The 17590-nt window shown below is 34.9% G+C and overlaps 1 protein-coding gene across 3 annotated transcripts in view; it reads right to left on the reverse strand.

Moving 5' to 3' along the window:
• Positions 1-4716: 4716 nt before the first annotated feature.
• LOC149777402 (co-chaperone protein HGH1 homolog) overlaps positions 4717-17590 on the reverse strand; it is a 72663-nt gene continuing 59789 nt past the window's right edge. Inside the window, exons 1-4 of one of the 3 annotated variants that reach the window (XM_089942024.1) lie at positions 16271-16402; positions 13554-14227; positions 9851-10041; positions 4717-5023 (exon numbers count right to left, since the gene is read on the reverse strand). In XM_089942024.1, the coding sequence (XP_089798150.1) occupies positions 4748-5023; positions 9851-10041; positions 13554-14220 (1134 nt within the window). In that variant the 5' untranslated portion in view covers positions 14221-14227; positions 16271-16402 and the 3' untranslated portion in view covers positions 4717-4747. Of the gene's footprint in view, positions 5024-9850; positions 10042-13553; positions 14228-16166; positions 16403-17590 lie in introns of those variants that run through there. The other 2 variants (XM_089942023.1, XM_089942021.1) reach the window with 2 other exon arrangements.

Consider the following 17590-nt stretch of genomic DNA (forward strand, 5'->3'; position numbering starts at 1 on the left):
ACCCAAGAAGGATATTTTAGTTATTTAAGGAGACTGGATGGCCAAGGTAGAAGATGTACAGGCGGACTGGCGACAAGTCTGTGTGTGGTTCTTATTGTAATAAACAGACCAATGAGAGAGGACTCAAGCTCCTGGACTTGCCACCTACAATAACATAGCCCAAACGAGCACCCTTGGCCTCCACCAACATTTAGAAGATGGACTTGGCACAGCCAAGAGGGAAAATTTCACACGCTGACTATATCTTGGTGAAGAATTGCTTCCGGTCTAGCGTTAACATTGACAAAACACGAAATTTCCCAAAAGCTGACACGATATAGGAAGATACAATGACTTGCTGATGACGACTACGAAACTTCGTCTGAGGAAGACCAATAAGCCAATAAGGTTAGGATCGGGGGAAACAGAGAAACAGGGGAGATCTACCACGATACAGGACAAGGATAGTAAGAGTCTCACATAAGATAAAGAGATTCTAAACAGATGGACAGAATACTGTTCAGAGTTATACAACCAGGAGACTTGTGGAGACCAAAACGCCATAAAGAAAAGAAAGTCAGCTGGGGTAGACAATATACCAGCAGAACTTGATCACAAAGGAGGAACCTCCATGATAGATGTCCTCACAACAATCTGCAACAGAATCTCGCAAGCAGAAGAATTTCCCACCCAATGTACCAAGTCTCTGATCATTACTCTTCCGAAAAAGGAGAATCTACAGCTGTACCACAACTACGGAACAATCAACCTCATCATTTGCCCAAGTAAGGTTATGTTTAAGATCATTATGTTTAAGACTGAATTTGTGAAACCCAAAGCAGAGCACATCATTGATGAACAGGAAGTTTTAGAGCAGGGCATAGCACTATAGAACAGATCTTAAATCTTTGAATTCCCTGTGAAAATATATGCAGCATCAACAGGACCTCTACCATGTCTTCATCGACTTCAAGAAAGCTTTCAACAAAGGCATGCAGCCTTGGAGGGCAGACTGTGCAGACAATAACTGCTCTGGCTAGGCTGAGGCCTATTTGGAAGGACAGCAACATCATGATTGGGTCCAAGTTCAAACTTATGCATACGAGACATGGACCCTGACAGCAGAACTAGAGAGAAGAATCCGTGGTTTAAAGATGTTACCTAAGGATCCTGAAAATGTCGTACTCAGACCATGTCTTTAATGAGGATGTGCACATCAGAATCCAAATTGCAATTGGACCTTATGAAGATTGGCTCACCACTGTAACAAAACGCAAATTAAGATGGTACAGTCATGTCGCATGCTCAACTGGCTTGTCACTGACAGTCTTATAGTGCACAGTGAGAGGATGGAGAAAAGGAGGCAGACAGAAGAGATGAGAAGATCAAAAGAGTGGATGGGCATGAACTTTTTTAAAAGTCACAAAAAGCAGTGGAGAAAAGGGTAAAATGGAGAAAAATTGCAAAATCATCACCTAGCCAGGTTATGGGAGACATTAAATGAAATGAAAGTGATCAAGCGGTGAAGGTTGGTCTTAATGAAAATCTGCTGTGGAAATAAAAACCACAAAAAGAACAATAGTTGAGTTACACTTAAACTTTTGGCAACAAAATTAACTGTAATTGTCCCAGTGTGGTTAATCCAAACAAGTTAATCGGGTAAATGTAGCCATAATTTTTTCTTTTTTACCTCGGTGACATTAAAATTATCCAAATCAGAGAGGATGCAATTGTAAAATATAGGTGGAATATATCTTTGCACCGATTCCAGCAGCTGCTCCAGCAGTTACAAAAGTGGTGGCTTTGGGAGCTGTTGGAACAGCATCAGATATCACTTTGTAAAAAGGTAGCTAGAAGTGAACCCACATGATAAATGGCATGCAGGGTCTATATTAAAAGGAAAGACATTTGATAAACAGGAACAAGACACCAAACACTGATTGCATGTCCATTAACCAATCTTGATTATATCACTATGACAAAAGTAATCAAGCATTTTTGTGGTGTCTTTTTGTTTTTATGTGAGATGAACTTGATTGATGCAAGCACCCATGAAATCAGCATTGTTAACATGGATCTGACAACAGGACCTGGCATTCACTGGATGCGTATGTGGTGATACCTATCATTTATTGTATTGTGACTCATATGGACTTGCACAACCAACTGAAGTTGCTTATTATTTAACCTGACATGGACATAGTTGTCTATACCACTGATTTATTCAACAATACTGATGCAAACTCAGTTGGATGGCCCCATATGTGGTCATCTTGCTGTTGAAGCATTGCATGCACTAGAGCGTTCACTAACCCTGCAAACACATACTGATTCACATTAAAGTGCATTTAACATTATAATAAACGTCCATGAACATTTACAAACGCTACTTAACTAGACGAGGCGATGATGTGGATCTCAGCAGGTTGCTGCTGGTGTTGACTCTGGTGAGTCTGTGATTTCTCAAAATCAAACTGTTAAAACTGCAATCATCTAATGCTGAAATTCATGATGTTGTTGTCAGGCCAAGAGGTGCTCTCACTTAAAACCTGACAGAGATCACTGAAAACGGTGGAATCAGAGATACCATCATGTTGGTTGCATTCATCAAACATTACATTGATGTAGATGAGGCTGCGGTAAATGAATACATCGATATAATGATAGCTGAGTCATCTCAACCACTACAGGTAGTAACATCAACTGCAATAATCAATGAAGTATTGGCCAAAGCAAGAAGTTCTGATGAGGTCATAACATATGGTTTACTTAACATCTCTGGTATCACAAATATTTTTGATAGCCCTGAATCTCACATCCTAAAGGTGCGTGAGGCTGGATCATGTTTATTCATCTTAAGAGTATTTCGTAGTGGGGATGGGAGGTGGGTCTGATACAAATATTGGTAATTAATACTCACCTTTTTAAATCATCTGTAATACTTCATGAACCTGATCAAAATTTTAAAATATCTTTGACATAATATTGGTATGATTATCTGTCAAAGATGAAATTCAGTCGGAAGGATATAATGTTTATCCAGATGTATACTTAATCATCTTTGGCGTTTGTACTTAAGATCAGATCTCGACTGTTATTCAACAAGGATGCACTTATCTCTGAAACAGTTACTTACGAAAATTAGAACAATTGTTTAATTCACCAGGCACAGATGCAACCAGCATATTTTTAAATGACCGTAAAGCTAGGTCCCAATAATGTAGAATTGTTGAAAACTTAAATATTCTTAATTCAGAGATTTTTATGATTATATGATATCTGTGTCAGTAAAAATGCTAATTGGTTTAGAACTGTGTGTCTATTGCACTTGAACTTAATGAATCTGGACAGGATCTGCCTGTCATGCGTTTGTACTGCACAATAACATTATTAATAGAATGTGTTACCTAACGCGAAACAATAACTGAAGCGGAACAACAACTGCAAAATGAAATCACCAAGACTGCACTGTAAAATGAAATCCAAATGTGTGTGTGTGGTCTTAGATGCTAGTAATAGGATTGCTGTGGCAAAAACTTTTGGTCTTGGTGTGGCACAAAAGTCAAAGATGACATATATTTCAGTAGGTTTGTCATGACTGATCATACCTTCTATTATGTGAATTTAGAGGAACTGAAGCATGGAGTTTTGTGTTTATTACAGTCATAAGGACATGTTCCAACAGCATGGTCTATTTGGAATGGTCAATCAATTCCAATGCCCACCAATCCATGTTCTGTTTACCAGAAGACTTGCACGTGCCAAACTTGTATATAAACAGCATCGTTATTCAAAGTAAGGGGGGCAGATAATAGAAAGCTCGAGGAGAAAGACAGGAGAGATAGAGTGGGACTTTTAAAGATCAAGCTCTTAGAATAGAGTATAAAATATTGGAAATAAGAGCGGTAAGAGATCAAAACATTTAAACAGGGAAATTCATGCATGAAATTTTGACGTACAATTTGGAACCAACAAATTTGAACTATAAGTTTTCATCAGCAAATAATTTACACAAGAATTTTGGGTTAGATAATTTGATTTAGAAATGAAAGCTTCATTGCAAAGAACATAATTTGCTCACATTATGTTGTTAACAAACAGGCTGAGTCTTGGGAATTAATAAAATTGTTTAAATAATTGAGGCACACCCACTATGATTATAATACAGGTATATTTCTGCATTTAGAATTGAACTGGTAAACTGATCAAGAATATAATGTTCTTTACCTATCATTCTGACAAAATAAATACGAGAAAATATTGAATAAATCTGTCCTGAATTTCAAACTTCTTTGATTATTGCATTTTATCCCAAATTGCTAGAGTTTGTTAGCTTCATAATAATTGACCTAATGAACAGGATTCTGCTTAAAAACGATTCACAAATATGAATGAAACCCATGACAGGGTGAATCAGGAAATAAAAAGAATTGGAAAACTTTAACCAAAACATTAATACAAATTTTCTGTGAGTGTGATCATAATTGTTCATGCAAAGTGTAAAGAGAATCTATCCAGGGGATTGGGAAATAGTTTAAATAAAACAAACAGCTGATTGCCGAAAAGTATCATGCATTCACACTAATGTGAGCTCAAGAAAATTGGCCCAAGATATCAGGTAATCAATCAATTCCTCGTACATGAATTGTGGCAATATGCACGAATTTCTCGCTTGGGATCATGTTGTTAAATCGTAATACATTAGCAAAAGGTGACAAATTAACCAAACATCTTACAACCTTTGTAAAATATTTAATTTTCATAACATTCATCTGGTTTCCTCTTTCTTTTCTTCATCTAAAATCTCTTTCATATCCTCTTCATCCTCCTTCTTAAACTTCTCCATCAGATCAAGGGGAATTTCGACCGCTTTCAAATTTTCCATACCAGGAACTGGCTCATCACCAATCAGAATGTCAATAAGATTCATTATTGCAGGTTCATTATGTGGATCATTGCTACGCTCCCATTTGTGATACTCTCTTATGATAATATATGTATTTTTACTCTTGACATATGATCGTCCAGTCTTGGTAGCACACAACTGTAAGCAAAAACAACAATAATTTATGTGATAAATCCTATAGCACACAACTGTAAGCAAAAACAACAATAATTTATGTGATAAATCCTAGTGGATATGCACTATTACTTTGATCAACCTGATTTCATATATTTTTAGTAAGAATTCTGTTAACTCACAAGCCTAACCTTGAAAAGAATGAAACAAAAATATTATCAGTCTCTAGAATTATCATAAAAATTCCCATTTATTGTGTTTTCATATTTTTTTTTTACTGTTGATCAAAATAATTCTGCTAATGAAAATTTTACAAATTTTATGTTATGTTCCTAAAAAATGAATGTTATCTATAATCATTAGACAACTAATTAGTTAAATAAAAATAGTTAATAAAAAGCCATGAACTGATGTCTCCATCTCTGAACAGGCCTCATCAATTTCAAGCTGCCAATGAATCTGTTTGAAAGCCAATAGTGATGAAGAAATTCTTGTATCGAAACAGAAATAGAAGGTTCTGAAAATTAAGGTCTATAATTCCAACAAAAAATGCAAATCACTAATAATCAAAATCAGCCAAGATCTCATGAAATATGATTTAAATCCATTAATAATTAAGGAAATTATTGTGTGGAAACAAAAGTGCGAGGTTTTTTACATCTGGAGGCTATGACTTAGCTAAATGATTATACAGAATGGCAAAATGATCACAGAGAATGCTGATAATCCAAGTCAGCCACAGTCTCTTCAATATCAAGGAGCATGCTAAAAAAAATGGTACAAACCAAACAACATTCAAGGGACTTATGTGTTGGAATGTGGGCGGATCAAACAACTATAATTGCTAAAATCTGATGCAGAATATTGACAAATGAACTCGATGAGACCACAAAGTATCAAGCTGCACACCAAAACTTTATTGAAACGCATTAATGAACGAAGGAGTTTTTATGTGGATGGGTCTGACAGTCAGGGGCTATAACACTGCTATGTGATGACAGAAAGTTCACAATCAACATGGCCATGGTTGTCAATATCAATATGCATGCCAAATCTAATAATAATTAAAGTAGTTACTGGGCAAATAATGAAAATGGGTGGGCCTCAAGAGCTAAGGCTTCAATGCTGCTAGAAAAAGAAAAAGAATGTTGACAACAGAACTCAGCAAAGGTCTCATTAATATCACGCTGCTAAATGAATCGAGTTAAAAATCTGACAAAAATCAAACAAGTTATACCGGTAGTGTAGAAATGAAAACATGTGGGTCCAATAATCTGTTTATAAGTCTGACAAATGATGATGCTGAGGAGTAAGATAGAATGCTCACCATCAAACTCAACCCTGAAGATCACTATCAAGCTAACAATCAAATGTTGCTGATATCCAAAAATATTTATAGGAGTTATCGTGCAGAAACAAATGTGGAAAGGACATATGGAAGAAAGTTCTCATAGACAGGCCTAATTTACTTGCCACCTTTTGTACTAAAAGCTGGGGACAAGCATGTATAAAAACATATACAGTACAGTGGTCTAGGTTATGTACAATGCATTTCACATATGACTGGTGGGGATGTAACTACTGTCCAATTATCATCTGGATAGCTTTCACAAAGAAATATATCCAATCTGTTGTGTACTCTGTTGCTATGTACTTATTTCTGCATTACATTTTAATAAATGTGTGACTTGGCATTCAATAAAAAGACTATTATATTACTTTTTAATAGACATCGAACTTGATAAATTTGCATGCAGCTATTCAACAATTAAAATTGAATAAATGTGTAACAGGGTATTCAACACAAGGTTATTAAATTATCTTTTACTAAATGTTTAACTTTGTATAAAAAGTATGGGTTATACATTACTTTCTACTAAAAGTTTCACTTGTTATTCAACATAATGGTTAATAAATGTTTAATTTGGTATTCAACAGAAGGTTTATTTAATCTTTTTGAAATGTAACTGTATTCAGCAACTCTAGTACAGTCAGATAACTGCTTCGATTCAGGCTTTGCCCATACATTATTAGTCAAAACTTACTTTCTCCCTTGGACGCATTTCCAGTCAAATTGTGTATTGAAATTTAAAGCTTGTTCATCATGTAAAGTGTCACATATTCAAAAAATAATTTTTTATTATCAAAAGTAGATGTGTGACTTGTATCCTGATTTCAAGAAGTCTGGTATGATTTGAAATGTCAAATGCCAAATATATTCTGCATCAAACTATTGCTATTCCCACCATCCAGTTTATCTGATTCAGCCACAATCGAATATCACACAGTGTACTGTACATGTTTACAAAATCACTGTCAAATCTTAAAGTGTATCTATCAAAAATGTGTATAAAGTCATCAATGTCAAATCTTTAAGTATATTGTTAAAAAAATGTTTAATGGTTTGCATGTGAAATAATCTTTTTCTGTGTAGTAAAATGTCAAGTCTAAGTATTTATCTGCTGGTCTTTGACAACTGGATCATTGAATGGAATTGTACAGTGCTGAATTTGTTAATACCTTCAATGTAAAGTCCGTTAATAACAGTATATATCTTTAACACTTAAATTCATTTTGATAAAATATCTAATAATGTTAAGAAGTTCACTTCCATTGGTCATAAATAGGGTTTAGAACATTCATCTCATCTTGGTCTTATTTGTTTTGCTGAAATATGTGGTGGTTGTTAAACTAGAAAGAAACTACTAATTTGGGATTTTTTTGTTTTCAGTAATACTTACAACATTTTAACATTTTTCAAACTTTAGTATTTCAGAAAAAATTTGATTCTGTGCTTTGAGAACTTATAACAACTTCATAATTTTATTGTGATTTTATTACTACTGCCCAACCCATGCCTTTTGAAGCACTTTAAAGATATTATAAGTTTTAAAAATGATAATTCTCCCAGTATGTTACTTGTTTGTAGATGTGTGCAAATGACTGAGAATTTAATGCAGCAATAGGGATCATTGTGGCTTTGCAAGATAAGGCAAGATTCCCTCCCCCTTGTCGCAGAAATAAGGGTGGAGTAGAAAGAAAAAGAAAGATAAGGGGGAGAAGGAAATGGCCAGAATTCAATATTTACTTAACACTTCAAATATCAATCTCTTTCTCCCTGCTCTACCATAAGAAACCAACTGAAATCAAAATCTGTAAATGATGTTGTCTCTAGTTGTACAGTACAAGCATTAATCTGTTGGTTATTTCCCAGCTTAATCCTAATCTGTCCCATATCTGTGTCAGTATAGTTCTGTACTGACAAACTCCCTTTCACAATCTCCTGACTGAAGGGGCATATACATAGCTAGCTTAGCAAGATGGAACAAGTTTGAAAACTGTTTTATATAGTTGTCATGTACAATTTTCCACAGCTCACACATATTGTCTTTTGGATACCTCTCTCCAAAATTTATTTTTTCAATGCTCCAAAATTTATTTTTTCACTAACATAAGCTCTGCCAAAGTTTAACTTGCTTGACTTTGCACTCTACTGAATGCTGTGCCAGATTTACTGTTCCATAATGCTATACTAAGATTTTAAGCCCATTAATGACGTAGTCTACTTCTTCAAACAGAGGTATTTTGATTCATTAGATTTACTTTAATCTTTATGCTAGGGCTATCTGGTTTTGTAGCCCATGATCCTGCAAGACTAAACTGTAATGAGAAATGAAAGGAAAATTGCATTCTACTTTTAAATAACCTGTATTTTAATTTGGATTGTTTGTCTGCCTTTTCTACATTTACTTTTGAAACACTGCTGAAATGAGGGGTTAAATGGCTTGCCATCTATTTTTGTCTATTCAGCATGTACACTGTACTAGTATTAAACACTAATTTCAGGTTCAAAATCACTCACTGGTATTTCCATTAACACTTTCCCAACTCCAAAATCCTGATATACTTTCTAACTTTAAACATAAATAGCTGTATCACTATGATCTGTTAGTATTTGCAAAATAAAAAAAATCATTATCTAAAGATAAACCATGCTGGGAATCAGTCATTTTGGGTCTTCTAGACAGTCCCTATTACAAACATCCATTTGTAAAATTTCCTTTGATGCAAGGTTCAAACTATGACGAAATGATTGTTATAGGGCCCAATGAGCCAATCAAATTTAGTTTAACAACCATTCTTGTCAAGCCAAAGAAACAAGAGCTGCAAACAGTTACAAAAAATAAAACACATCACCACAACCTCTACAAAAATTCCACCATCTTGACTTATGTTGCAATAAGGGCATTACGGTGAATTATGAATAAAATTGAATACGGGAGAGTACATTTTCATATGCATGACTCTGAAACTAATTTTCATGAATTCTCACACATACCACTTTCCTAGTGCACGAATTCATAAACATTTTGCATGATTCACAACACTGTCCACCCTGGGAGCATCTCTGCATACATTTAAAATACTTTCTAACTATAAGTCTAACATATCTGAGAATTGGGATGTGTAATTTCTGATCAGTTGGGGGGAGGGGAAACTCACTAAAAGTTTACAGATGCAATTACATATTTTGGCCACAACTCCTCTGTGATAGGGGCTTATCAAGAAAATTAAGTATCCAAGAAAATGAGAGTTTTTGCAATGCCATGAAAAAAGATAACTTGAAAATATTTAAATTCAGTTCAGATTATGGAGTAGGAATTATCATGTATCTCACAGTTGCTCATTGCGCAAAATTTAAAAACCAATCTGTGTAAAGAATAAGACCCTTTCCCATTCCATAAATTTAACTTATGACAAAAATGTTCCCCACCCACCCCCACCAAAGAGCAAAATTAATTTCCACAATATCATCTGACTTCACAGAAATCATTATTTCCAAGATATAACCTGAAAAACTGCTTCTACAAGCATCTTGCGGATATTAGACATAGATTCACGGCTTTTATCAGGAGGGAGGTACTGCAAATCAACAGGGAGTTTTTCCATGTCATCTTCATCAAATTCCTCAGGTCCTGCAAGTGGAAGCAACAGTCGTGGCAAAATGTCTACTTCTTCCCCAAGCAACCAGTCATGAAAATCTAGGGAAAAAAAATGGGAGATCTAAAGAAACATGAAAGGAAATTATGAGTGGGAAAAATAATAAACATAGCAAAATCTGAAACCATGATAGTTTTTATGACTTAAACCCTATACCAAAACAAGTAGGACAAGATATTCATCTCCTGGCCTATTGAAAGTTTGATCAAAGAAATCTCTGAATAATTACAAGTTAAATAAATCAACAATCAGAACTAAGAATGGTAGTTGACATTAAAGAAAACCTGCATATAATGCAATGAAAAATGCAGAGTCGGATTCATGAAAGTAAAACGTTCACCCATACAAGACTGCATCAATTCAATTTCTTTATTTTCCAAGAAATGGAATGATTTAACAGGATTTATGTAACTATAACCTACAAAATTACATCCTTAATTAGCAACTTCTAGGCATAGAAAAATGATAGATTTGTTCATTTGATTAAAGTACATGTATTTGAAAATGTTACTATATTAGATGAATGACATCATCACAGGGGCATAACTATTTATCCAAACTCTCTTTTGTCCATCCATCCTTCTGTCAAGAACAACATTACCTACCAAAATAGAGGTCACCATGGCAATTAACTAGACTTGGTACATTGTTTGTCAATGTGATAACTATTGACAGGAGGGGTGTAGATTTCAGGTCCCAACCCTGGTGTCCTTGAGACTGAGTCAAGTCTAATGAACAAGAATGTAGTTTGAGTGGCATTTTTTTGTTGACCTTTTAATTGTAAACATGCAATCACATCATGGGTTTTGGATTATGACTCCTGTGTCAAGGTCAGAGGGTGCAGTGGTTGTTGTAGCTGTATACTGTGGCAAAGCAGACACAGACTGTTTTGTTTGTCTGTTTAACTATATCAACATAAGGAATCTTTGGTGAAAGCTTAACTGTGTAGTGTTATTATTCACATCTGTCAATGATTTTTAACTTTTCAATCACATACATGAACAATATCGTGAAAGCTAACCTGGAGCTTTCAACCGTATGCTAAGTACTCCAGACTGATTTAATCTATACTGATTGTTAATGTCACTTGGTGGAATGGTGAGCGACGTTAACAGATTGTTGCACAAACTGACACTGAACAGAGACGGGGGCCGTTACAACCTGCCACATATCTAGGACAATATGTTAACATCGCTCGCCACCAACACATGTAGCATTAAAACAGTATCTACACATGTAGCATTAGAACATGAATACACATGTAGTACAAGAACATGAATGTACTAGAATATGTCCACATATGTGGCATTAAAATGTCTACACATTTAGCATTAGAATACATCTACACATGTAACATTTGAACATATCTACACATGTAGCATTAGAACATGCCTACACATGTAGCATTAGAATATTTCTATACATGTAACATTAGAACATGCTTACACATGTAGCATTAGAATATGTCTACACATGTAACATTATAACAGAAAAAACAAGTAACATAAGAATATTTTTACACATGTAACTATGAATTATATCTACAAATATAACATTTGTACACAATTATGCATGCACTATTAGGATACAACTACACATGCAAGTCACAACATTAGTACATTTTTACACATGTAACATTAGAACATGAAAATACTTGTAACAGAACACAATTACACTACAACATCAGAATATGACTACAGATGTAACATCTGAAGTGACCAAATAAATTTCCTGATTACCAACAATTCAATTTTCTGAAGGTCTAATTAAAGCAGCAATCATTGTTGTCCCCATACTTTAGCAGGGGACATGATGATATCCTCTGTTTGTCCATTTGTCAGTCTGTTACCATATCCCCTCAAAAATATAACCACTATAGTTTTATCAAGATCCACAGCAACCAGTATCCCAATCTGTATCTGACTAAATAAAGTGCCGGAAAAATATAGATAACAAATTATTAATCTTTACACACTGCCTTAGAGGTAAACATCTGCAAAAAATGTTATATTTGGCTTCCACCTCTTAGAGGAAAATTACTTTGTTTAGTCATCAATGACAATGTAAAATTTCTTTGACAAAAAAATGTCCAATCTGGAATAGTACTGCAGGTTTCCATTTATTTTTTGTAGCTCACAAAGTAGTTATCTTCCTTGCTGCAAGTACATCTGGATGGAAATTTTGTATTTTCACATATGAAAATATAAGGATATATATTTTTTCACAGTATAGCAATGAAGAATATACGAAAAATATTTTGCCAACAATTTTCTATATTTTACACTTCTGTATACATAGCTGCCAACCTTCCAGGCTCACAATTAGTGAAAATAGGGATAAAAAGTCGTGAATTTGGACAAGAATTCATGAAAAATACCGTGACAATAACTTCATCCACTCTGACCACTCCATCCACTCTGACCGTCAATACTACACTATATCAAGTTCGCAATATAAAACTAGAACACTACATATATGCAGAAATATTTATTTATCAAGACATGATAGTGTGGCAGACTTGAACTTCCTCAACTGCTTGATTGTAAATTTGTTTTCTAAACAGTTCAGACTTCTTGCCAGCTGGTTGATCTTGGTGACTAAAATTACTGACAAATTTTCTGCAGCTAAGGAGGCCCTAAAGTCTTATTTTTCCTCACTAGAGAAAATACACTTTCACTTTCACTGTTGCTGTGAGGAATGTCAGAACAAATGTTTAGCATGGTCTCCAGCTGATCAAGGTAGATTGTGTTCGACAAGAAAACTCACAAATAATGCTTCAATGTTGGTAGCCTGCATTTCTTCTGCCAATTGTTTAAAATATTCCGGAGCTAAAATCTGCGAATTCTTAATTTTCCCAACTTCTACATGTTTTTTTTTGCAACCAACGTACTTCCTCACATCGTCTCTGCAATGGCACACTGAGTGCAGAAAGCATGATGAATATCAATGTTTAATGGCAGAATGCACGGCCAATTTTTTTATATATTCCAAATTAAACTTCACTTTTTGAGTAATACATTTAATTTTCCTTGGTGGTGAAGACATTTTCAAAATCTTTACATGCGATGCGGAACCGTAACTCAAATCAGTGTAGATGACGCATGCGCGGAGCAAAATTCCGGTTAGGCCCCAGTTTCTCTCAAAAGCATTTGTAAAACTACTCTCATACATATAGATTAAAATAGGCTAAAATGTTTGCTACTGGGCCAACTGTACTAATCAGCTGTAGATCTAATATCGCGACCAGCAGTACCGGACCATTTCGGCAACTGTGAATATCACAACTAGCGCTTAACGGGAAATCTGTTATTTTATTAAAGATTTAAAATAACTGAGGATTGGAGAATTCGTGAATATTTGGCTTGTGGCTCCGTGAATCGCTGAAAAAGTCATGAAATTCACACCAAATTTGTGAGGGTTGGCAGCTATGTGTATATATAATATTATAAACTGTGTATTACAAAGCTGCAACAACATCTTGGACAGTATGTGTGACAATAGTATACTGTGTTATGATGAAAAGATAACTGACATAAGTGAAGAGCATAGTTACCCGTGTCAAAGCAACAATTCTTAAGAGTTGCCACCACTCCTGTCCTGCATATTTCTGACTGTTTGAACTCTATAAAGGGAAGTAAGCGCTGTATAATACATTGTTTCTTATCCATCAGCTGTAGCCGTACATCTCTTATCTGTGACAGATTCGCTAAAACACCTGTCAAATAGTGTAAATTGGCCTTTTCATTGTATGTAGGATTGCACAACGCCAAAACCATTTTGCTTATCAGTAAGTCTGCTTTTAAATCCAAGACACATTTTGCAACCTGATCAGCACATTTTTCTGGCCTTGTTACATTGTTTAGTAATTTGCATAACAAATCTGCATTCTCATTGGAACAATCTAGGGCCATCTTGAGCCATTTGATACAAATATTCTTGTATTTTGACAGATTTAACAGTTTCTGACAATTTTCTTCATCTGTCGCAAAGTTTATCAGAGCCTTGTATGCTTTTGCTGAAACGTCTGGAGACTTATCTTCTGTAAGGGAGACAATCCCTTCCAACAAACTTTCTTTTCTCCCTAACAGCTGCTTCCCTTGTGTGCTGTCAGTGATGCCAAGAATACAGTCAATGGCTAAATTTTTTACATCACCCCTAGCTCCAATATGGAGGAACTGCCCAAGCTCTTTTTCCAGATGGTCAATGTCATAATCAGCCATGATATATCTACAATGCAATAATTGAAATATTCATCAATTAAATAAGAATTTATACATAAACTTAAAACTGATCACTTTTTTTTAAACCTTGAGCAAAAGTAATTAATTTAATTTGACATGTTCTTTAATTTTTGTCACACAGCTGATCCATAAAACAATGATAATTATTATTTTGTATTAACTTACTTGGAAAGAGATCACTTTATCATTGAAAAATTCATATTTATGTTGTGAACAAGGTCTAAATAGAATGATCGATGATTTTTGAAAATTCAATTATACATGCGAATATTGTATAAAAATAGCAGAAATAAAGATGTTTATGGAAAATGTGTTCAACATAACATCTATTTAATGCCTGACAATTTTATGCTTACTTATTCTGAGAATGTCTGGGGCCACCAAAGGGAATTGGAAACATCAGAAAGCCTTAATTAATACTGCCAAATCATCCAAGTTCCCTTCTAAGTTTCACAGCAAAAATTTCTTATCCCTCCTTCTCTCACCAACCTCCATTAATGCCAATAAACTGAATGTACCAACTGATTGTTCCTTAAGAAACCCTTTTATTTGCCACACTCACTATCTGTCCTCCACCAAGCCAAATCAATATAAAAGTAATATAAAAATAATGGTCACATACATATGCCATAATTTCTGTTACTGACTGCCTCCAATAATAGTGATTAATAGTATCTAAACTTGGTTTCTACTTATCTAGAGCAGAGTGTTCCAACAACAGGTATGCAGGCCGAATGTGGCACATGGCTCAATTTTAGTGGTCCATGCTCCTACAAAAAAGTCAGTTCTATAACTGTAGTATAATTACTATAATATATGTCATGTATTCCCCACAAACATTACATTTTTGGTCCATGTGGCCCAGTGTTGCAGATGTTCGACCACACTGCTCTAGAGACTTGATGGTGCTTAGCATTGTGCTCATGTCTAATGACCATTTCAGATAACTTCCCTTACGATCAAATGCAGTGATAACCAGTGTTTCTTACCAGTAATGCTAGCAATAAAGATAGCTGCAAATACAATTAGACTGAAAGAAAGCTGATGTAAGCTTGAGTATAATAATTTTATAAGTTTGATTTTACTAAGTTCATTTGATTGGTACATGTAGATTGTTCTTTAATGCCCCATGTGGGTAAAAGATGCCTAGCAAATTCATGGCCCTTACAAAACATTTCAGAGAGCAAACCATACAGGAATGGCAAGCAGTAGGTAATGGATGAAAGGTGTGAAGTGATTTTGATATTTAACATAGCTTTAACAATTTTTCAGTCATATCACTAAGATGTCTGCAATGTGGCAGTTTATAGTGATGTCTAGCACTGGGGCATCATGCCGCAGACATATAGCATGATGTCCCACCCAGTCACATTATCCTGACACCAGGCCGACCAGTCCTAACACTAACCTGTTAATGCTGAGCGCCAAGCGAGGCAGCTGTTAGTACCATTTTTGTAAGTCTTTGGTATGACTCGACCGGGTATCGAACCCACGACCTCCCGCATCCGAGGCGGACGCTCTAACCACTAGGCCACCGGAGCGGTTGGTAATGGATGAAAGGTGTGAAGTGTCTTCTTTACAGTGGAATACATTATGAGTGACTGAATGCGTAGATTGTATCGGAAAATTAGATCGGAGTCATCGAGGGGTCAGATTGTGACCAGCGAGAGTTAGTTACCTTGTGTTAATTGGTGAGTGTATACATTAGTTTACCCCGGAATCAAGTGCCTATGCTGAAGTGTAATATGTAATTTAAGACGATTAAATGGGTCTACACCATATCAACACACACTATTGAATTGTGGATGTTCTCAGTAGTTTCCCTTACTTTACTGACAAACAGTTTCCAGTGTTAGACTACATTCGCATAATCTTAAAACAAAAGGGATGAAAAACATCTTGCTGGTCTAGTGAGTAATACTTACGTGACTAACGAAGATACACGTCATAATGAAGCAGTAAATCGACAGATGGATGGCTAAATATGCCGCAGATCTGCAATCAAATTCGATGGTGATCAGCTTAATACCTGTTAAACACGTGCTGGTTCAAAATTCAAACTGAAAAAGAAAGAAAACTTCTTATGTTTATCCCTCGTGCAATGTGCCCTGTTTCAATAGGAGGCCTAGCAATTTTAATAAAGCTTCTGCGTTACGCAGAATGGGACTTGAAACTCAATCGGATTATCTTCAATCCTTTCCGTTAAGTCGAGAATAAACGGGTCCTACTAAATACTGCTGAGCCTGACAAAGCCAAACAATACATGTCATAATGAGTTAACAATTTTGTGTCAGCTTTTGTCTACATTCCACAAAGCATAACCCAGGCACACAAAGCCCGACAAAGTCACGCTAAGTCATATCAGAACGGTGTATGCATGTTGCAGTATGAGTTTGATGAATAGATCCAGCAAACCGAAATTATTATTATTATTATTATTATTATTAACAATATGTTGTAAAATCATCCTATATTTCTTTTAAATATAATTTTATTACATACCCAGTTGATCCTACATAGTAGAACAGATAAGAATTATATTGATTTAACTTACGCAAAAAAAGCACGCTGTGAGTATACTATATAATTCATATACAATCCACTGTTGCATAAATGAATGAATAAATGAATGAGTAAATATAGGCGATATGAACATGTGTGCACACAAATCCTCGGGGAGAGAGACAGACAGAGAACTAGACAGCGTACATGAATAGTTTCTGCCAGTAATAAGGATCAATATTAGACTTCCTACGCGAAATATATAGAAGATAGACCAAGACAAAATTATATTCACGTTTGATCTCGTTACGTACACAAAGTTGACATATGCTTTCATATCGTTTTTTTTTCCTACATGTATAACAGTCTCGATATTTACCGTACGGCACAGTCTGGAAACATATTCGAGTCAAATCCAAACATCGGAAAAAATATTATTTAAAAAAAATATAAATTCACGTTTTAGTTATTTACTAGCGCATATGAGTGTGTTAAGTACATGTGTTACGATAGAATTTTTAAGGAATTTTCATAAAGAGCAATTTTTGGAATTGTAATTTAAATTCGTATACATTTAATAAAGACGATGATTGTTAGAACTTTTGTATTGTTAATTCTAAATTGTATGCCTTTAAAAATGTTTATTATAATTAGAAGTGTATTATTGTAAAACAAATCTTCAGTATAGATTACTATCGCTCTTGTGTACTATAGCAGTCTTGTATATTTTAATAAAGATAGGTAGCAAATACACTACATACACAAGGAAAACGATTTACGCCAACATTCTCAGCCGCTAACATAATGAAAGCATAATGACGGAAATTAATACAGTCACAATCTGAGT

This window comes from Sinohyriopsis cumingii, chromosome 18 (assembly GCF_028554795.1).
Source record: "Sinohyriopsis cumingii isolate HCF-2022 chromosome 18, ASM2855479v2, whole genome shotgun sequence".
Lineage (NCBI taxonomy): Eukaryota > Metazoa > Mollusca > Bivalvia > Unionida > Unionidae > Sinohyriopsis > Sinohyriopsis cumingii.